The 23,197-nt window shown below is 38.8% G+C and overlaps 1 protein-coding gene across 4 annotated transcripts in view; it reads right to left on the reverse strand.

The window, feature by feature from the left end:
* Positions 1-23,197, reverse strand: part of ZDHHC15 (zinc finger DHHC-type palmitoyltransferase 15) — a 149,302-nt gene that overhangs the window by 97,462 nt on the left and 28,643 nt on the right. For all 4 annotated transcript variants that reach the window (XM_016943600.3, XM_063804895.1, XM_054676324.2 and 1 more), the window contains one exon: positions 10,626-10,720. In XM_016943600.3, the coding sequence (XP_016799089.1) occupies positions 10,626-10,720 (95 nt within the window). The remainder of the gene's footprint in view (positions 1-10,625; positions 10,721-23,197) is intronic.

The following is a 23,197-nucleotide window of genomic DNA, read 5'->3' on the forward strand; positions in this document are numbered from 1 at the left end:
CAGGCATGAGCCACGTGCCCAGCCCTGGCATAATGTTTTCAAGGTTCATCCGTGTTGTACCATGTATCAGTACTACATTCCTTTTCATGGCTGAATAAAATTCCGGCCAGCATATGGACATACAACACCTTCATTATCCATTTATTCACTGATGAAAATTTGGACTGTTTCTACCTTTTGGCTATAGTGAATAGTGCTGCTATGAATAGTTATGTATAAGTACTTGTTTGAACACCTGTTTTCAATTATTTTGGGTATATATCTAGGAGTGGGATTTCTGGGTCACATGGTAATTATATATTTAACTTCATGAAAATTTGCACAGCTGTTTTCACATCAGTCATACCATTTTACATTCCTAGTAGCAATGTATGAAGATTCTGATTTCTTCACATCCTCTCCAAGAGTTATTATTTTTCATTCATTCATTTATTTAATTTGGCTATCCTAGTAGGTATCTATCATGGTCTTGTTTGCAATTCTCTAGTAACTAATGATGTCAAGCATCTTTTCTGTGCTTTTTGGCTATTTGTATATATTCTTTGGAGACATGTCTATTCAAATCCTTTCACCAGTTTTAAATTTGGTTGTTTGTTTTCTTGTTGTTTATTTGTAGAAATTCTTGATATATTCTGAACACTTGACACATCAGATATATGACTTGCAAATATTTTCTCCCATTCTTTGGATGATCATCTCACTTTCTTGATAGTGTTGTTTGATGTACAAAAGGCTTTTTTTTTAACTTTGATGAAGTCAAATTTATCCACTTTTTCTTTTATTACTTGTGCTTTTGGTGTCATATCAAAGAATTCATTGCCAAATCCAAGATAATAAAGATTTTCCCCTAAGTTTTACTCAAAGAGTTTTGTAAGTTTAGGCCTTACATTTAAGTATTTGGTCCTTTTTAAAATAATGTGATAAATATGTGTAATGAAATTTAACCATTTTAAATTATATAGTTCAGTGGTATTAAGTACATTCACATTACTGTTCAACCATCACTACCATCCATCTCCAGAACTTTATTCATCTTCCCAAACTGATATTCTATACTAATTAAATAACTCCACATTTCCCTCTCCTCCCAGTCTTAGCAAAGACCATTCTACTTTTTCTCTGTGAATTCGTCTACTTTAGGTACCTCATATAAGTAGAATCATACATATCAGCCTTTTGTTACTGGTTCATTTCACTTAGTACGATGTCCTGAAGTTTCGTCCATGTGGTAGCATGTGTCAGAATTTCCCTCTCTTTCCAAAAGCTGAATAATATTCCATTGTATGTATATACTTGATTTTACTTACCAGTTCATTTGGTTGCTTCCACCTTTTGGCTATTGTGAATAACACTTAAACATAGGTATACAGCCATCTCTTTGAGACCTTGCTGTTAACTCTTTTGGGTATAAACCCAAAAGTGGAATTGCTAGACCCTGTGGTGGTGCTATTTTCAACTATTTGAGGAACCATTATACTGTTTTCCATAGCAGTTACACCATTTTACCATTCCCACCAACAGCCTTCAAATGTTCCAATTTCTTTACATCTTCACCAACACTTGCTGTTTTACAGTTTTTTTTTTATAGTAAGCCTTTTAATAAAGATTTTAATAAAGGGTGTGAGGTGGTATCTCATTGTTTTGATTTGCATTAATCTAATGATTAACGATATTCAGCATCTTTTCATGTGCTTCTTTGTGATGGTTAATATTGAGTGTCAACTTGATTGGACTGAAGGATGCAAAGGATCCTGGGTGTGTCTGCAAGGCTGCTGCCAAAGGAGATTAACATTTGACTCGGTGGGATGGGGAAGGCAGACCCACCCTTAATCTGAGTAAGCACCATCTAATCAGCTACCAGCGAATATAAAGCAGGCAGGAAAACGCGAAAAGACTAGACTGCCTAGCCTCCAAGGCTACATCTTTCTGCCAAGCTGGAGCCTTCCTGCCCTCGAACATCGGACTCCAAGTTCTTCAGTTTTGGGACTCAGACTGGCTTTCCTTGCTCCTCAGCTTGCAGATGGTCTATTGTGGGCCCTTGTGATTGTGGGAGTTAATACTTAACAAACTCCTGGAGTTTCACGGCTTGTGAGAGGCGAGGAGTTTAGTGACTCTATACATAATACCTTTGACCATATGTGGAGAACCAAGGAACATAATCTTTCTCCCATCCTTCCCCAAAGAAACATGTGGCCTTTTACCAGGGTAACTGCATTGGGGAAAGGGAAATGATCAGACATTTTGGGAACTACTGGACACTGGCTCTGAGCTGATGATTCCAGGCAAGCAAAAATGTCATTATGGTCCTCCAGTTAAAGTAGGGGCTTATGGAGGTCAGGTAATTAATGGAGTTTTAGCTCAGGTCTGATTTACAGTGTCCGGTGTCCAGTGGGTCCCCGGACTCATCTTGTGGTCATTTCCCCAGTGCCAGAATGCATAATTGGCATAGACATACTTAGCAGCTGGCAGAATCCCCACAATGGCTCCCTGACTGGTAGGGTGAGGGTTATTATGGTGGGAAAGACCAAATGGAAGCCATTAGAGCTGCCTCTACCTAGAAACACAATAAATCAAAAACAGTATCACATCCCTGGAGGGATTGTGATTAGTGCCACCATCAGGGACTTGACAGATGAAGCGGTGGTGATTCCCACTACATCCTCCTTCAACTCTCCAATTTGGCCTGCACAGAAAACAGATGGATTTTGGAGAATTACAGTGGATTATCGTAAGCTTCACGATGACTCCAATTGCAGCTGCTATAACAGATGTGTTTTCATGGCTTGAGCAAATTAACACATCTCCTGGTACCTGGTATGCAGACATTGACTTAGTAAATGCCTTTTTCTCCATTCCTGTCCATAAGGCCCACCAGAAGCAATTTGCCTTCAGCTGGCAAGGCCAGTAATATACCTTTATTGTCCTACCTTAGGAGTATATCAACTCTCTGTCTTTGTGACATTATCTTATTGGGAGAGACCTTGATCGTTTTTTGCTTCTGCAAGATATCACACTGGTCCATTACATTGATGACATTATGCTGATTGGATCCAGTGTGTAAGAAGTAGCAAATACACTGGACTTATTGGTGAGACAATTGCATGCCAGAGGATGGGAAATAAATCTGACTAAACTTCAGAGACCTTCTACCTCAGTAAAATTTCCAGGGTTCCAGTGGTGTGAGGCCGTCAAAATATTCCTTCTGAGGTGAAGGATAAGTTGCTGCATTTGGCCCCTCCTACAACCAAGAAATTAGCACAATGCCTAGTGGGCCTATTTGGATTTTAGATGCAACACATTCCTCATTTGAGCATGTTACTCTGGCCCATTTATCGAGTGGCCCAAAAGGCTGCCAGTTTTGAGTTGGGTCCAGAACAGGAGAAGGCTCTGCAACAGGTCCAGGCTGCTGTGCAAGCTGCTCTGCCACTTGGGCTATATGACCCAGCAGATCCAACGGTGCTTGAGTTGTCAGTGGCAGATAGGGATGCTGTTTGGAGCCTTTGGCAGGCTCCCACAGGTGAATCACAGCAGAGGTCTCTAGGATTTTGGAGCAAGGCCCTGCCATCTTCTGCAGATAACTACTCTCCTTTTGAGAGACAGCTCTTGGCCTATTACTGGGCTTTGGTGGAAACTGAACGATTGACTATGGGTCATAAAGTCACCATGTGACCTGAACTGTCTATCATGAACTGGGCACTCTGTGACCCATCTAGCCATAAAGTTGGTTGTGCACATCAGTATTCGATCATCAAATGAAGTGGTATATACGTGATCATGCTCGAGCAGGTCCTGAAGGCACAAGTTACATGACGAAGTAGCTCAAATGCCCATGGTCTCCACTCCTGCCACCTTGCCTTCTCTCCCCCAGCCTGCACTGATGGCCTCATGGGGGGTTCACTATGATCAGTTGACAGAGGAAGAGATTACTAGGGCCTGGTTCACAGATGGTTCTACACGAAATGCAGGCACCACCCAAAAGTGGACAGCTGCAGCACTACAGCCCCTTTCTAGGATATCCCGGAAGGACAGCGGTGTAAAGAAATCTTCCCATGGGGCAGAACTTTGAGCACCACACCTGGTTGTGCACTTTGCATGGAGGAAGAAATGGCCAGATGTGCAATTATATACTGATTCATGGGCTGTAGCCAATGGTTTGGCTGGATGGTTAGGGATTTGGAAGAAGCATGATTGGAAAATTGGTGACAAAGAAATTTGGGGAAGAGGTGTGTGGATGGACCTCTCTGAGTGGTCATAAACTGTGAAGATATTTGTATCCCATGTGAGTGGTGACCAATGGGTGACTTCAGCAGAGGAGGATTTTAATAATCAAGTGGATAGGACGACCTGTTCTGTGGACATCACTCAGCCTCTTTCCCCAGCCACCCCTGTCATCGTCCAATGGGCCCATGAACAAAGTGGCTGTGGTGGCAAGGATGGAGGTTATGCATGGGCTCAGTGACATGGACCTCCACTCACCACGGTCGACCTGGCTATGGCCACTGCTGAGTGCCCAATTTTGCCAGCAGCAGAGACGAACACTCAGCATTCAAACTGGCACCATTTCTTGGGGTGATCAGCCAGCTACCTGGTGGCAGGTTGATTATACTGGACTTCATTTATTAGGAATGGGCAGAGGTTTTTCCTCACTGGAATAGATACTGACTCCGAATACAGGTTTACCTATCCTGCACACAATGCTTCTGTCAATACAATCCATGGACTCATGGAATCCCTTATCCACCATCACGGTAATCCACACAGCACTGCCTCTAACCAATGCACTCACGGCTAAAGACGTGAGGCAGTGGGCTCATGCTCATGGAATTCCCATGTTCCCTATCATCCCGAAGCAGCTGGATTGATAGAACAGTGGAATAGCCTTTTGAAATCACAATTACAATGTCAACTAGGTGACAATACTTCGCAGAGCTGGGGCATAGTTCTCCAGAAGGCCGTGTATGCTTTCAATCAGCATCCAATATATGGTACTCTTTCTTGCATAGGCAGGATTCATGTGTCTAGAAATCAAGTGGTGGAAGTGGAAGTGGCACTACTCACTATCACCCCTAGTGATCCACTAGCAAAATTTTTGCTTCCTGTTCCCACAACATTATGTTCTGCTTGCCCAGAGGTCTTTGTTCCAGATGGAGGAACATTGCCACCAGGAGACACAACGATTCCATTAAACTGGAAGTTAAGATTGCCACCTGGACAGTTTGGGCTCCTCCTACCTTTAAGTCAACAAGCTAAGAATGGAGTTATAGTGTTCCCTGGGGTGACTGACCCAGACTATCAGGATGAAATCAATTTATTACTCCACAACGGAGGTAAGAAAGAATATGCATGTAATATAGGAGTAGAAGGTGGTCATCAATACCAGCTACAACCACGTGACCAGTTGCAGAAACAAGAACTAAAATTATCATGAGTATTTCCTCCTTCTTTTCTTAAAAACATATTTGTGCATGTATACACTCGTACTAAGAAAATATCTTCCATTCCCTTTTTCCTTTATCATGTGACATAAGATTTATTGACTTCATATCAGCATTTAAGTATTGTTAACTTTATGTAATAGCATTTGGTTTGGGTATTGGTGCGTTTCTGGTTGTACAAAGGATAGTTGTATCATGTCAGGCATAATTATGACCTTATTATTGTCTTTATTTGAAGATTATGTATGGTCTCAGGAGATGTGTATGGTTTCAACTTGACAAAGGGTGGACTTGTGATGGTTAATACTGAGTGTCAACTTGATTGGATTGAAGGATGCAAAGGACTGATCCTGGGTGTGTCTGTGAGGGTGCTGCCATAGGAGATTAACATTTGAGTCAGTAGGCTTGGGAAGGCAGACCCACCCTTAATCTGGATGGGCACCATCTAATCAGCTACCAGTGAATATAAAGCAGGCAGAAAAACGTGAAAAGACTAGACTGGCCTAGCCTCTAAGCCTCGATCTTTCTCCTGTGCTGGACCTTTCATGCCCTCAAACATCGGACTCCAACTTCTTCATTTTTGGGATTCAGACTGGCTTTCCTTGCTCCTCAGCTTGCTGATGGCCTATTGTGAGACCTTGTGATTGTGTGAATTAATACTTAATAAACTCCCCTTTATATATATATATATATATATACACACAAACACACACATATATATGTACTTTTATTATACTTACACTTTTATATACTCCCATATGTGTGTGTGTATATATATATAATCCCCTTTATATATATATATAATCCCCTTTATATATATATAATCCTCTTTATATATATATATATAATCCCCTTTATACACACACACACACACACACACACACACACACACACACACAATTAGTTCTGTCCGTCTAGAGAACCCTGACTAAAATATTCCTGATCATTGAGGTATCTTCTTTGGAGAACTGTCAAGTTATTTACCCATTTTTAAAACTGATCTGCACATATAACCCTTGAAACTAAAATAAAAATTGAAATTATTTTTAAAAAATAAAATGAGTTGGCCGGGCGCGGTGGCTCATGCCTGTAATCCCAGCACTTTGGGAGGCCGAGACGGGTGGATCATGAGGTCAGGAGATCGAGACCATCCTGGCTAACACGGTGAAACCCCATCTCTACTAAAAAAAATACAAAAAATTAGCCAGGCATGGTGGCGGGTGCCTGTGGTCCCAGCTACTTGGGAGGCTGAGGCAGGAGAATGGTGTGAACCCGGAGGTGGAGCTTGCAGTGAGCCGAGATTGCGCCGCTGCACTCCTGCCTGGGCGACAGAGCGAGACTCCGTCTCAAAAAAAAAATAAATAAATAAATAAAAATAAATTAAAAAACGTTTTTTGTTTAGCTGTAGTTTTTAAATATTCTGTATAATAACTCTTTATCTAACATATTACTTATATTTTCTGCTTTTCTGTAGCCTGCCTTTTCACTCTGTTAAATGTAGCCTTTGACATATGAAAATTTTAAATTATGATGTAGTCCAATTTATGTATGTTTACTTTTTTACAGTGTTGGTGTCATATCCAAGAAATTCCCAAACCAATGTTATAAAAATATTCCTCTGTGGATTTTTTTTTCTAAGTTTTATAATCCTAGCTCTTAAGTTTAGATCTTGGATCTATTTTAAGTTAATTTTTATATATGGTGTGAGGTAAGGGTTCTACATCATTATTTTGGATATGGACATCCAGTTATCCCAACACCACTTGTTGAAGACTGTGCATTCTCCATTAGAATGCTTTTAGCATGGTTGTTGAAGATTTCTGACCAAATATGCAAGTGTTTGTTGTTGGGCTCTTTATCCTATTCCATTGGTCTACATATCTGTCCTTATGCTAGTACCACATTGTTTTGATTACTGTAGCTTTGTAGTAAATTCTGAAATCAGGAAGTGTGAAGCTACAACTTTGTTCTTTTTCAAGATTGTTTTTGGTATGTGGGATCTCTTGATATTCCATATAAATTTTAGAAAATGACTTTTTATTTCTGCAAAAAAAAGATCATTGGGATTTTGATATAAATTGCATTAAATCTATAGATTGATTTGGATAGTATTTACGTTTTAACAATATTAACTCTTCCAATTCATGAATACAGGATGCTTTTCCCTTTATTCATGTCTACTTTCTTTCAGTGGCATTTTTTAGTTTTCACTTTAGAAGTCTTTCACTTTTTTTGGTTATGTTTATTCCTAAGTATTTTATTGTTTTTGGTGCTATTATAAATGAAATTGCTTTTTTAGTTTCCTTTCAGATTGTTCATTGTTAGCGTATCAAAACATAATTGGTTTTTGCGTGATGTGGTGATTTTGTATCCTGCAACTTTGCTGAATTCATTTATTATTTATAATAGGGTTTTACATGTGGAATATTCACGGTTTTCTATATGTAAGATCATACCTACAAACAGAGATAATTTTACTTCTTCCTGTTCAATTTCAATGTCTTTTATTTGATTTTCTTGCCTACTTGCACTAGCCAGAGGAAATGTTTCTTATTTTTTTTTTTAAGAAATTTGGGAAGGATTGATGTTAATTATTCCTTAAATATTTGATAGAATTCATCTGTGAAGCCATCTGGTCCTTGGGTTTTCTTTGTTGGCAGGTTTTTGATTACTAATTCTATATCTTTACTTGTTAAAAGTCTATTCAGATTTTTTATTTCTTCTTGAGTCAGTTTTGGCAGTTTGTGTCTTTCTAAAAGTTTTTCCATTTCATCTAGGTTATCAAATTTAGGGGCACACAATTCTTCATATTATTTTCTTATAATTCAATTTATTTAAAGTTGGTAGTTACATCTCCACTTTCACTTCTGATATTAGTAACTTACGTCTTCCTTTTTTCCTCCCTCCTTCCCTTCCTTTGTTCCTTCCTTCTTTCCTTTCTTCCCTCCCTCCCTTCCTAATATAAGTAATTTGTGCCTGTACTCTTTTTATCTTCCTTTCTCCTCCCTTCCCTCCCTTCTCCTCTCCTCCTCTTCCTCCCCTCCCTTCCCTTCTCTCCTCTTTTCCCTTCTCTTCCCTCCTTCTCTCCTTTTCAGTCTAGCTAAATAAAGGTTTGACAATTTTGTTAACCCTCAGTTTTGGTTTTGTTGGGTCTCTGTATTATTTTCTATTCCTTATTTTGTTTACTTCTGTTCTAATCTTTATTATTTCCTTCTGATTACTTTGGTTTTAGATTGCTATTTATTTTATGGTTTTTTAAGATGAAAAGTCAGACTATTTCAAAATTTTTATCCTTTTTAAATGAAGGTACTTACAGCCATAAATTTTTTTCTGAGCACTGCTTTATTGCATCCCCTAATTTCTGGTAAGTTTTTTCTTGTTTTCATTCATCTCAAAATATTTTCTAATTTCCCTTATGCTGTCTTATTTGATTCATTTGTTAAGCATGTGTTTAATTTCCACATATTTATGAAACTGTAGATTTCTTTGTGTTATTGATTTCTGGTTTCATTCCATCACAATCAGAGAAGATATTTTGTGTCTTTTAAATTTATTGAGTCTTGTATTATGGCCTAATATATGGTCTATACTGGAAAATGTTCTGCGTACACTTAGGAAGAAAGTACATTTTACTCTTTTTGGGTGATCTATATAGGTGTGTTACATGTAGCTGGTTTGGTGTTGTTCAAATCCTCCATTTCCTTATTGACCTTCTGTTTAGTTATTGTATCCATTATTGCAAGTGGGGTATTGAAGTCTCCAACTATTACTGTGTAACTGTTATTGTGTATTTTTTTCTTTACTTCTCTCAGTTTTTGCTTCTTATAATTTGGGGCTCTCTTATTACATCATATATTTTATAACTGTCACATATTCTTGATAAATTGACTCTTTTGTAAATATATGTCCTTCTTTGTCTCTTGTAACATTTTTTTACTTAAAGAGTCTTTGTTGTATGATATTAATATAACCACCCTTGCTCTGTTTTGATTACTATTTACTAGTAATATCTTTTTCTAGCTTTACATTTTCAACCTATTTATGTTTCTGGTTCTAAAGTTAGACTTTTGTAAACAGTATAAAGGTAAATCACAATTTTTTATCCATTCTGCCAATTTCAACCTTTTAATTGAATAGTTTAATCTATTTATGTTTCAAGTAATTACTTATTATGAATAACTTCTGTCATTTTACTCTTTATTTTCTTCATATCTCATATCTCTTACATTCCTCAATTTCTACATTGTTGCCTTTCTCTGTAGTTAACTTTATTTTTCTTGTGCACCGTTTTGGCTTCATTAAGGAGACAGTATTTTTCCTAATGTTCGGAGGCTGGAAAGTTTCCCTATTGTTCTTTTACTACTTTGGAACCTACCCTAATTTAGAGTAGTTACACATTACAAATGCCTGATATAATCACAAATTATTTCATGAACCCTTAAAAATATTGCATGAAACACTTGCATTTAAGGTAACACAGTCTGAAAATGATTGATTTAACTATTGTGCTTTTTTCTCAGAGTTGTATTTCAGAGTCTCACTGGAATGAAATAACAGCACTAAATAAATAAAATAATCACTGGTACTAAAATAGTAGTTTCATAGAATTGAATTAGATGAGGCCTCAGAGTCCAAGTGGGTTCTTGTTTTCTAATTATATCACCAATGCAGGTAGTGGTTTCCTACTCTTTTTAAAATTTGAGACAGGGTCTTACTCTGTCACTCAGGCTGGAGTGTAGTGGCACCATCACAGGTCACCGCAGCCTCAAACTCCTGGGTTTAAGTAATCCTCCTGCCTCTGCCTCCTGAGTAGCTGGGAACACAGGTGTGCTCCACCATGCCCAGCTAATTAAAAAATTCTGTGTATTGACAGGGTCTCACTTTGTTGCCTAGGTCTCAAACTCCTAGCTTCAAGTGATTCTCCCACCTCAGCCTCCAAAAATGTTGGGAATACAGGTGTGAGCCACAGCACCCAGTTGGCTTCTTAGTATTAAAGATATCCAGAGCTGGTGATTTCACAAACTCCTTCAATAGCCTATCCTACCCTCAATTCACCTTTATCACTAGGAGTTCTTTAAGATTACCCTGACTCTTTCGTATTATTTACTCCTCTTTTTGTCCTCTTCTTGCTTTATTGTCACTTCTACTTTTTTCTGTTCTTATCCTTTAAGAAGTAACCAATATTCTTACCTTCTGGTTTGGCTGCTGTGGGAGTGTAAAGATAGACTTCCAGTAGGTCCAGGTAAAGAACACAAAGATGGCATGGTAGAGTATGAGGTAAATAACTGAAATTAAAAAAAAATCAGTGTTTATACTATCTTTTTATCCATTTCTAAGAGTTCAAAAATACAAAGCTCCATGACGAATTTTTATTCTGTTTTCTTATTAACATGTATTCTCTGGTATTATTATGCAGTGTTAATTTTATTTTCCCATACAGTGACAGAAACAAGCCATAATGACAAACCTGAAACAAAGACATTCTGCAAGTTGCACACCTTAAAAGTTGCCATGTGATTCTTGAAGTAAAGGGGGAAATGTCCTTTATGACAATGTAGGGAAAACTACTTCAGCCAATTGTCATTATCTTTGCTACTTTGAGTACTGAAAGGTGATAATGACACAATTTACACAGCACTTTAGAGTTTACAACATGCTTTCACATATATTATTTCATTTTATTTTCTCAATAAATTTGTAAGATAGGTAATAAGATAGGGATAGTCGATTAACTACCAGAGGTAGTTGATTAACCAAAGTTACACAGGTAGTCTATAATGTAGCCAGGTGTTAAAGACTAAACAGTTTTTTTCTTTTAAAAAAGTTTGTATAAATTCATGGAGTACAAGGAAAATTTCGTTACATGCATAGGTTGCACAGTGGTGTAGTCAGGGCTTTCAAGAGTATCTATCACTTGAATAATGTACATTGTACCTATTGAGTAGTTTCTTATCATCCACCCCTCTCCTACCCCCTCACCCATACCAGTCTCTATTATCTATCATTCCACAGTCTGTTTCCATATGTACACATTATTTAGCTTCCACTTATGAGTGAGAACATGAGGTATTTGTCTTTCTGTGTCTGAGTTGTTTCACTTAAGATAATGGCCTCCAGTTCCATCCATCTTGCTGCAAAAGACATGATTTCATTCTTTCTTATGGCTGAATAGTATTCCATTGAAGATTATATACTTTTGAAGTGTGGGTTGTACTTCTGAGACAGTTATAAAAGTGGCTCTCTACTACCTTTCTTTTCATACCCTTTGCCTTTTAGATAGCTCTTCTCATATGAGATATTTTGGTATTCTCCACAGAGGTGGTTATAAGACTGCAAGACTGTGAGTCCTTAAATGGTATGGTCTTATTACTTCAATCCGTCAGAAAGACTCAAGGGAATAATGACTCAAGACCAACTTAATAGGACTGAGCCTCTCATACATTTATAATTGAATTGAAAAAAAAAGAGACTCTACTCTCCTGGCCCAGTTCTCCCAGCCCTACAGGACAAGACCATTTATATGTGCTTGATTTTTGTAACTATGAAATCTCATTTTAAAATTCAAGCAATATAAAGTAAAAGGTAAATGTCCACCCCACACATACATCTAACTTCTCACCTCCCCATTCTAAGGCACAACACCTCTTTGGTGTTTGGTATGTATCATTCCAGATCCTCTTATTTGTATATGTTTATACAAATATATGTACACCACAAACATGAAAGATTTGTAATATTTTAACATTTTTAATTGTATCTCTTTTTAAAAGTAATATATTTATAAGTTTTAAAATCTGAAAGTATGGAATAGTATACAGTGAAAAGTCTTCCTTCTATACCTGTCCCCCAGCCACCCAGTTCTCCTAGCTGGAAGCAACCAACATCACAAAGCCATGACTTTGTTGTGTATCCTTTATGATTTTATACATATAAAATCACCCAAATAGTGTGTTTTTCCACAAATGGCAGTATTCTATACACACTGTTTTGTACCTTACTTCTTTTTCACTTACTATAAGTTACCATAATTTATTTAACCAGGCTGTCTCTGAGGAAAATTTGTTCTTCCCCCTTCTCTTGCTAATACAAATAATGCTTCAATGAATAATCTTTATATATGTCATCAGCACATGCACAAAAAATATCTATAGGATCAATTCTCTGAAGTGGAACTGCAAGGTCAAAAGGCATGTCTTTTTGTAGATACTGCCAAACTGCCATTAAGAATATTTGTATTTAATTTATATTCTCATCATCAATAAGTGAGAGCGCCTCTTCCATTGCCCTCTAGAATTCAAGATTTTTTCAAGAGTTGTGTCCAGTGTTTAGCTGGCTACCCCCTGGGAGTGTCTCTAGGCTAGCCTTTGTGAAGTGTTATCATACTTTTTTCTCTTAGGCAATGCCTTTAAATTTTTTTTAATGTGTTATCTTTTGCAATTGTTTTGTTTCTTTGATTTTATGAGGTTTGTACGGGGAAAATTACATGACTAAGTTATGTTAACCCATGTTCCTTCAGTATGGGAGTGTGAAATCTTTGATTTTTAAAGAGATCAGGAGAAAACAATTTCATGTTTACCCTCTCATTATACACTTCAAGGGTAATGTGGTTAACCAATTTGGATCACCTGAGTGACTGAGCACTAAACTCCTACACTTGGCAGTATCTTAAGCACATTAACTGTATTTTTAATTCCAATGATTGAGATGGGAAGTGTGGGACTTTAACTTGTTCCAGGTACTACTACGCATCAACTGGTTCAATCATGGAATTGGAAACAGCTGGCTCCCATTCCTACATTACAAGGTTTCATAGAAATTATGGGTACTGTTAAATTAATCGGTAGAAAATGAAGGATTTTGAGGTTAAATGACTAAGTCGAGGTTATTCTATAAACCGGTAAAATAGGAACTATACCAATATTTTAGAGTAAGGTGAGACCATAGAGATCATTTGGTTCAACACTCTCATTTTACAGAGAAGTAACTGAGGCCCAGAGGGGCAAGTGATTTGATCAGAATTACCCAGCAAAGTTATGGAAGCAATGGAACCAGAATCCAAGTTTCTTCAGTCCCAGTCCAGAGTGCTTTTCCTCAGAGCAGTGATTCTCAAATTTCAGTCTGCATCAAAGCCACCCATAAAGGTTATTAAGATGCTGCAGATCAGGGGGAGGTTTGTCAGCCAGACGGTCACATCTCTCTTTGAGCCTAACACTTAGCAATAAAATGTTAATTCTAATATTTGAGTTCATTGCTTCACTTTACTTTCTCTGCTTTGCAAACTCTAACAAAAAGCTAGACCTTGTTTTTCAGCTATTTGAAGGAATGAAGATAATGGTGTAAGACGCCCATAAGGTATGCCCAAGATCTCATTCTTCATGACAGTACAAGAATTGCTCAAGAGTTGTTTCCCAATAGACGATGGAGACTACTGTGTTGGGGGGTGGGGAACAAGGGTTGAAAAACTACCTATTGGGTACTATGCTTACTATTTGGGTGATGGGCTCAATTGTACCCCAAATCTCACCATCATGCAATATACCCAGCTAACAAACCTGCACATGTACCCCCTGAATCTACAAAAAAAGTTGAAATTATTTTTTAAAAAGAGTTGTTTCCATGATTTAGCCACCCTCTAGAATTCAAGATTTTCTCAAGAGTTGCATCCAATGTTTAGCTGGCTACCCACTGGGAGTATCTCTAATACTGGGATCAAATTCTGGTGCTAATACATGATATTACATTTTGAAATGGCTTAGTTTTCCTCATTGATATCCACTTCAAAAGTTAGGGTTGTCTTCCAGGTATCCTAATTTCTTCTAATTATCCATTAGGCATCTACTACTCATCAATTTACATAAACCTTCTATGAAGCTGGTTAGATTATCAGTCTATACCAATTCTTTGGGAGTAGTGAGTCTCATAAGTTTGCCAGCCACTATGCAAAGCAGGGCTTCATATTAGTTGTCTTAAACAGCATTGTTAAGTTTCAAAGAGCTTTCTAGTACTCATGTATTGGAATTTGGTGAATGACATCAAGCTACCAAAATATATAAACTTCTTATGTTTATAAACTTTATTGATAGTCCCTTTCAGATTTTGTTTGTTCCATGCTGACGAGGTCTCTCCTTTTTGGTCTGTTTTGGGCATTGAAATGTCGTGCAAAATCCAATGGATTTGGAATCAGATGACTAGGTTTTGAACTCTGGATTTGCCCTTAATAACTATATGTCCTTGAGAAGCTGGTTAACCTTGCCGATAATCATAAGTGTATATATATGATCACATGTATGTATATGTGTGTGTGTATGTGTGTATATATGTATATATGTATACACACATACATATATACATATATACACATATGTGTATATATATGTGTGTGTGTGTGTGTGTATATATATATATATATATGATTAAAATACCTGCTTGTCAAAGTTGTTGTGGTAATTAATTGGCTTAAATGTGTGAAAGTATCTGACATACTCTTAGGACTTAATAAACCTGTTTTCTTCCTCTCACTCCCTCTTAAATCTTAGTGATTTGTTTTCTGAGACATGGTGATAAAAATTACACAGATTTCGGGGGCAGATGAACCACGGGTTTGTTAAAAAAGAGAAAAAATGGGCCAGGCGTGGTGGTTCACACATGTAATCCCAGCCCTTTGGGAGGCTGACATGGGAGGATTGGCCTAGGCAGAAAAGTAAGACCCTATCACTACAAAAAAAATTATCTGGGCATGGTGGCAGATGCTTGTAGTTTCAGTTACTTGGGAGGCAGAAGTGGGAAGATCACTTGAGCCCAGAAATTTGGGGCTGCAGTGAGCTATGATGTCACCACTGCATTTCAGCCTGGGTGATATAGTGAGAACTTGTCTCTAAAAAAATAAAAACTAAATTAAAAAAAGAAAATAGTTTATTTCTAGTCCTCTTGTTGATAACGCCTACCCACAAGTTTCATTGATTCATTGATCTTGGGGATGAGAAAGTACACAGGCCAATATGCCTTGGGGAATAATCTTTGGCTTCTTTCCTGGTTTAAAATGGATAGTTGAAATATCATTATTCTGCATGTATAATTTGGATTAAGTACTGCCCAATGCATTCAAATTGTCAGGGATATTCACAGAAGACTACACACACACACCCACCCACACACACACAAAGCAGAATCCCTATTGCCTATATGGTGGGTAGGGATTTGTAAGCTAGTTCTCTGCTTGCTAAGGAAGTGGAAGGGATTCTACCAATCACAACGTGGTTCCCTCAGAATGTATTACCTTTTGTTGATGCAACCAATAATTGCTCTATCTCATTAATATGATGTTGACTTAATTTATGTTAATTTCACACATTTTCAGAGTTGGAAGAAAACTTAGATACCATTTGATCTAATGTATTAAGAAGATGCATCAATCTGCTGTACATTATCCCTAATAATTGCTTACTCAGCTTTTGGGAACACCTGAAGTAATGGAGGAACTTAGCTCCTGGAACAGCCTATTCTATTGTTGGACAACTCCAATTGTTAGACACATTTTCCTCATATCAAGTATATATATACCTCCTCACAACTCCCTCCCATTGATTGTAATTTTGCTCCATGGGGAGGAATCAGATTTGCTTAAAAACAAAGAGACTTATACCCAGGCATTTAAAGATCTGTTATAGCTCAATAATAAGACAAACAACTCAATAAAAAAGGCAAAAGACTAAACAGACACTTCGCATTAGAAGATATACAGATGGCAAACAAGCACATGAAAAGATTAGTCATTACAGAAGTGCAAATTAAAAATCACAAGGAGACTCCATTTCATACCTTATGGAATAGAATATAAGAAACTATCACCACCACCAACAAAAACAAACTTATAACACTAAATGATAATGAAGATGTGGAATAATGAGAACTCTCATATATCAATTATAGGAAAGCAAAATGGTAGAATTGCTTTGGAAAACACTTTGGAAGTTTCTTATAAGGTTAATCATCCACTTACCATATGACCCAAGAATCCCACAGCTAGGTATTTACTCAAGAGAAACAAAAACATATATCTCCACAAAGGCTTATACATATATATTCTTATCAGCTTTATTCAAAATAGTTTCAAACTGGAAACAAACCAAATGTTCCTAAACTGGTGAATAAATAAGCAAACTGTGATCATCTGTAATATGAAATACTTCTCCGCAATAAAAACAAGTTACTTCATACACATACTCACAGATGAATCTTAAAAATATATGATGCTAAGTGAAGAAAGCCTAATACAAAAGGCTCCATACTGTATGATTCAGTTTATATAACTATGGAAAAGGTAAAACTAAAGGGACAGAAAACAGATCAGCAGTTGTCAGGGATGGAGAGTGAGAGGGTTTCTTTTGAATGGGGTAAAGGGAATCATTTGGGGTAATATAAATATTCTGTAACTGTATAGTGGTGGTTTTTACATTCCTGTTTACTACTGTCAAAACTTATCAACCTGTATACTCAAAAATGGTGACACTGCATATAAGTTATATCTCAATAAATCTGACAAAAACAAAGATCTAAAAATAGGTATTTACCTTTGGTGTCTTTTCATCTAAGATTTTTTGACATTTGGCAAAAAAAGATGACACATATTTATCTAACTTGACTTCCCAGTCTAATATTTTTATTTTCCTCAATAGTCATACTCAAATGTGTTAGGACTTACAGGCTATAGGATTGAAAGCTGTGTTGATAGGTACACAGCTATGGTGGGAAGCAAAATCATGACTCTAAAACCTACCATTGGCTGCACTGTGGTTGATGTTTCCATGTATATATATATAATCATTTTGGCTCAATATACGCCCCACCATCAGTAACCTGATACAAGTGGAGACTGCAAGGCATGTTGGGAAAGGCACAGGAGGATGGGAGGTCCAGCCCAGCCCACTGGAGAGAGACGTATTGAAGCATAGGAAAGGCAGAGCTTTGAAATGGTACATTTAGATGTAGCTATATCAAAAGCGACTTGTCAAAATGTAAAGGGGAAAAATCACTTAAAAAATTAAAACATGATGTATACAATAGAAACTACCAAACCTCACTCCATCTGTAACTCTGTAGTGACTACTAACAACTTACGCTAAGTTATCCATTTCTGTATTACTTGCATTTTAAGACGTTCAAGTACTTTCATAATCAAGAAAAAAATAAGCTTCAGTTTTAAGTTGATCATTAATGGTTAAATAGAAAATTGGCAGACAGGAGACAAAACTAATGTGCAGCTCCTACTTGGACAGACAGAACAGCATCTGGTGACTCACATGGTGAACTTTTGCCCCAAGACCCACTGCAAGAACATACCAGGAAAACCAAAAAAAATCACAGACCCTTTGAAAGAAGCAGCTTGCTGCTGCAAATGCCATGAGACAGCTGAAAAACTGAGTTCCCAAAGTATGCCACAGAGAAAAGTCAACCTCCAAACATACATCCCCACTGGAAAACCTGAAAATCCAGATCACCAGAGAAAGATTTAACCTTACGTAGAGCTGAAATGGATTTAGGGAGCCAAGCAAAATATAAAAGTCGAAGAAGCAGTGGGAAGGGCCCTATAGGCACTCATGGTCCCCAGCTCCAGCCCAGGGAAGCCATTCCTGGCTTTATCTCACAGAGGTCCCTGGGGAAGGGAAGGCAGCCAGCAAGAATTGTGGAGAGGCCACAGAATGAAAAAAGCTTCTAGCTGAACTCTGTAACAATTTCAACTGAGTATAAATTTTCATGAGCAGAAACCTGGTAGGGGGAAGTGATCAGAAAGCTCAGATATAAGCCTAAAAGCCATAGCTGACCAGGTGGGCAGGCAGGCAAGGAGGGGTAAGGCCTGAGCCCTGCATGCTTTCTCACTGGGGAGGCTTGTAGCCTGGGGCAAGATCTCAGCCCTGCTCACCAGCTGCCTGGATATAAACGTGCAGTTGGGAGGTGGGGCAAAGCAAGAATGAGATTGGCCTTGCTGGCTGCATGGACGCTAGGTGAGGTCTGTCACTGCTGGCTTTCCCCCACTTCCATGGCAACTTGTTTGATGCAGCAGACACAGCCATAATCCCCCTGGGAATATAACTTCATTGCCTGAGAATCACCGCCCCTCCACCATCTCCCACAGTGGCTGCAGCAAGCCCCACCCAAGGAGAGTCTGAGCTCAGACTCACCTAACCTTGCCCCCACATGATGGTTTTTCTTTAACTGCCCTGGTTGCCAAAGACAAAAGACATAAACTCCTGGGAAATCTATGGCACCACCCATCACCTGAAAAACGTTGAGTACCCATCCTAGCCAATGTAGGGCAAGATTACATACCCTTCTACTACAGCAGAAGGCACTCTCTTCAAAGCACCACCTGCTGGAGGCCAGCCAACTCAAGCCATTACAGCAACTCATAACAGAACAACCCTGATCCAAAGAGGAGAAAACAACAGCTAATTCCATGTCCTACAACACCCTGGCTAACTAGAGGTCCTGAGTCTGTCCCTGTGACAACTTCACTGCTAGCATAACCAGTATTTGAAAAAAACCAGCACACTAAACAAAAATATAAGCAAGGACTTCCACAGAGTCCACTTCACTCCCCTGCCACCTCCAGTGGAGCAGGTGCTGGAATCTATGACTGGGAGACCTGAAGATGGATCATATCACAGGACTGTTTGCAGACATTCCCCAGAAACAGCCTGGAGCCTGGTAGCCCCACTGGGAGGCTAGACTCAGAAGAACAATAAGAATCACTGAAGTCTGATTTGCAGGAAGCTGTGTCCCTAGAGAAAGAAGGAGAGCACCACATCAAGGGATCACCCCGTGGGACCAAAGGATCTGAAGATCAGCCCTTGAGTTCCAAATCTTTCCACTGAAACAGTCTACTCAAATAAGAAGGAACCAGAAAAACAATTCTGGTAATATGACAAAACAGGGTTCTATAATATCACCAAAAGATCACACTAGCTCTCCAGCAATTGATCCAAACTAAGAAGAACTCTCTGAATTGCAGATAAAGAATTCAGAAGGTTGATTATTAAGCTACTCAAGGAGGCACCAGACAAAGGTGAAAACCAGCTTAAAGAAATTAAAAAACAACACAAAATATAGATGAAAAAGTCTAGAGAGAAATAGAGATCATAAAAGACAAACACAAATTCTGGAAATGAAAGACATACTTAAAGAATTGCAAAATACACTGGAAAGTTTCAACAAAAGAATTGAACAAAGAGAAGAAAAAACTTCAGAGCTCGAAGAGAAGGCTTTCAAATTAAACCAATCTGACAAAGACATAGAAAAATAATTAAAAAATGAACAAAGCCTTCAAAGATTTTGAGATTATGTCAAATGTCCAAACATAAGAATAACTGTTGTTCCTGAGGAAAAAAAATCTAAAAGTTCGGACAACTTATTTGAGGGAATAATCGAGAAAAACTTCCCTGGTCTTGCTACTGATATAGACATCCGAATACAAGAAGCCAAGAACACATGGGAAATTCATCGCAAAAAGATCATCCCTAGGCATACAGTCATCAGGTTACCTAAAGTCAAGATGAAGGAAAGAATCTTAAGACCTGTGAGGCAGAAGCACCAGGTAAACTATAAAGAAAAACCTAGCAGATTAACAGCAGATTCCTCAGCAGAAACCCTGCAAGCCAGAAGGGATTGGGGTCCTATCCTTAGCCACCTTAAACAAAATAATTGTTAGTCAAGAATTTTGTATCTGGCAAAACTAAGCTTCATAAATGAAGGAGAAATAAAGGCTTTTTCACAAAAACAAATGCTGAGAGAATTTGCCATTACCAAGCCAGCTCTACAAGAAATGTTAAAAGGAGCTCTCTATCTTGAAATAAAACCTCAAATTACACCAAAATAAAATTTCCTTAAAGCATAAATCCCACAGGACATATTAAAAAATAACATAATGAAAAATACCCAAGATGGCCGAATAGGAACAGCTCCAGTCTACAGCTCCCAGCATGAGTGACACAGAAGACGGGTGATTGCTGCATTTCCAACAGAGGTACCAGGTTCATATCACTGGGGAGTGTTGGAAACTGGGTTCAGGACAGTGGGTGCAGTGCACCAAGTGCTAGCCGAAGCAGGGCGAGGCATTGCCTCACCTGGGAAGCACAAGGGGTCAGGGACTTCCGTTTCCTAGCCAAAGAAAGGGGTGACTGATGATGGCACCTGGAAAATCGGGTCACTCCCACCCTAATACTGCACTTTTCCAATGGTCTTAGCAAACGGCACACCAGGAGATTATATCCCATGCCTGGTTCAGAGGGTCCTACACCCACAGAGCCTCCTTCATTGCTAGCACAGCAGTCTGAGATCAAACTGCAAGGCGGCAGGGGGGAGGGGTGCCCACCATTGCCTAGGCTTGAGTAGGTAAACAAAGCTGCCTGGAAGATTGAACTGGGTGGAGCCCACCACAGCTCAAGGAGGCCTGCCTGCCTCTGTAGACTCCACCTCTGGGGGCAGGGCACAGACAAACAAAAGGCAGCAGAATCCTCTGCAGAATTAAATGTCCCTGTCTGACAGCTTTGAAGAGAGTAGTGGTTCTCCCAGCACGCAGGTGGAGATCTGAGAACGGACAGACTGCCTCCTCAAGTGGGTCCCTGACCCCTGAGCAGCCTAACTGGGAGGCACCCCCGAGTAGGGGCAGACTGACAACTCACATGGCAGGGCACTCCTATGAGACAAAACATCCAGAGGAATGATCAGGCAGCAACATTTGCTGCTTACCAATATCCGCTGTTCTGCAGCCTCCGCTGCTGATACCCAGGCAAACAGGGTCTAGAGTGGACCTCCTGAAAACTCCAACAGACCTGCAGCTGAGGGTCCTCACTGTTAGAAGGAAAACTAACAAACAGAAAGGACATCCACACCAAAAACCCATCTGTACATCACCATCATCAAAGACCAAAGGTAGATAAAACCACAAAGATGGGGAAAAAACAGAGCAGAAAAACTGAAAACTCTAAAAATCAGAGGACCTCTCCTCCTCCAAAGGAATGCAGCTCCTCACCAGCAATGGAACAAAGCTGGACGGAGAATGACTTTGACGAGTTGAGAGAAGAAGCCTTCAGACAATCGAACTACTCCGAGCTAAAGGAGGAAGTTCGAACCCATGGCAAAGAAGTTAAAAACCTTGAAACAAATTAGAGGAAAGGCTAACTAGAATAACCAATGCAGAGAAGTCCTTAAAGGACCTGATGGAGCTGAAAAACAAGGCACAAGAACTATGTGACAAATGCACAAGCCTCAGTAGCCAATTCGATCAACTGGAAGAAAGGGTATCAGTGATGGAAGATCAAATGAATGAAATGAAGCGAGAAGAGAGGTTTACAGAAAAAAAGAATAAAAGAAACGAACAAAGCCTCCAAGAAATATGGGACTATGTGAAAAGACCAAATCTACGTCTGACTGGTGTACCTGAAAGTGACAGGCAGAATGGAACCAAGTTGGAAAACACCCTGAAGGATATTATCCAGGAGAACTTCCCCAATCTAGCAAGGCAGGCCAACATTCAAATTCAGGAAATACAGAGAACGCCACAAAGATACTCCTCGAGAAGAGCAACTCCAAGACACATAATTGTCAGATTCACCAAAGTTGAAATGAAGGAAAATATGTTAAGGGCAGCCAGAGAGAAAGGTCGGATTACCCACAAAGGGAAGCCCATCAGACTAACAGATGATCTCTCAGCAGAAATTCTACAAGCCAGAAGAGAGTGGAGGCCAATATTCAACATTCTTAAAGAAAAGAATTTTCTTGGCGATGCGGGCTCTTTTTTGGTTCCATATGAACTTTAAAGTAGTTTTTTCCAATACTGTGAAGAAAGTCATTGGTAGCTTGATGGCGATGGCATTGAATCTACGAATTACCTTGGGCAGTATGGCCATTTTCATGATACTGATTCTTCCTCCCCATGTGCATGGAATGTTCTTCCATTTGTTTGTATCCTCTTTTATTTCATTGAGCAGTGGTTTGTAGTTCTCCTTGAAGAGGTCTTTCACGTCCGTTGTAAGTTGGATTCCTAGGTATTTTATTCTCTTTGAAGCAATTGTGAATGGGAGCTCACTCATGATTTGGCTCTCTGTTTGTCTGTTATTGGTGTATAAGAAAGCTTGTGATTTTTGTACATTGATTTTGTATCCTGAGACTTTGCTGAAGCTTATGAAAAAATGCTCACCATCACTGGCCATCAGAAAAATGCACAACAAAACCACAATGAGATACCATCTCACACCAGTTAGAATGGCAATCATTAAAAAGTCAGGAAACAACAGGTACTGGAGAGGATGTGGAGAAATAGGAACATTTTTACAATGTTGGTGGGACTGTAAACTAGTTCAACCATTGTGGAAGACAGTGTGGTGATTCCTCAGGGATCTAGAACTAGAAATACCATTTGACCCAGCCATCCCATTACTGGGTATATACCCAAAGGATTATAAATCATGTTGCTATAAAGACACATGAAAATGGATGTTTATTGCAGCACTATTCACAATAGCAAAGACTTGGAAACAACCCAAATGTCCAACAATGATAGACTGGATTAAGAAAATGTGGCACATATACACCATGGAATTCTATGCAGCCATAAAAAATGATGAGTTCATGTCCTTTGTAGGGACATGGATGAAACTGGAAATCATCATTCTCAGTAAACTATCACAAGAACAAAAAACCAAACACCGCATATTCTCACTCATAGGTGGGTATTGAACAATGAGAACACATGGACAAAGGAAGGG

The sequence above is a fragment of the Pan troglodytes genome, chromosome X (assembly GCF_028858775.2).
Source record: "Pan troglodytes isolate AG18354 chromosome X, NHGRI_mPanTro3-v2.0_pri, whole genome shotgun sequence".
Classification (NCBI taxonomy): domain Eukaryota; kingdom Metazoa; phylum Chordata; class Mammalia; order Primates; family Hominidae; genus Pan; species Pan troglodytes.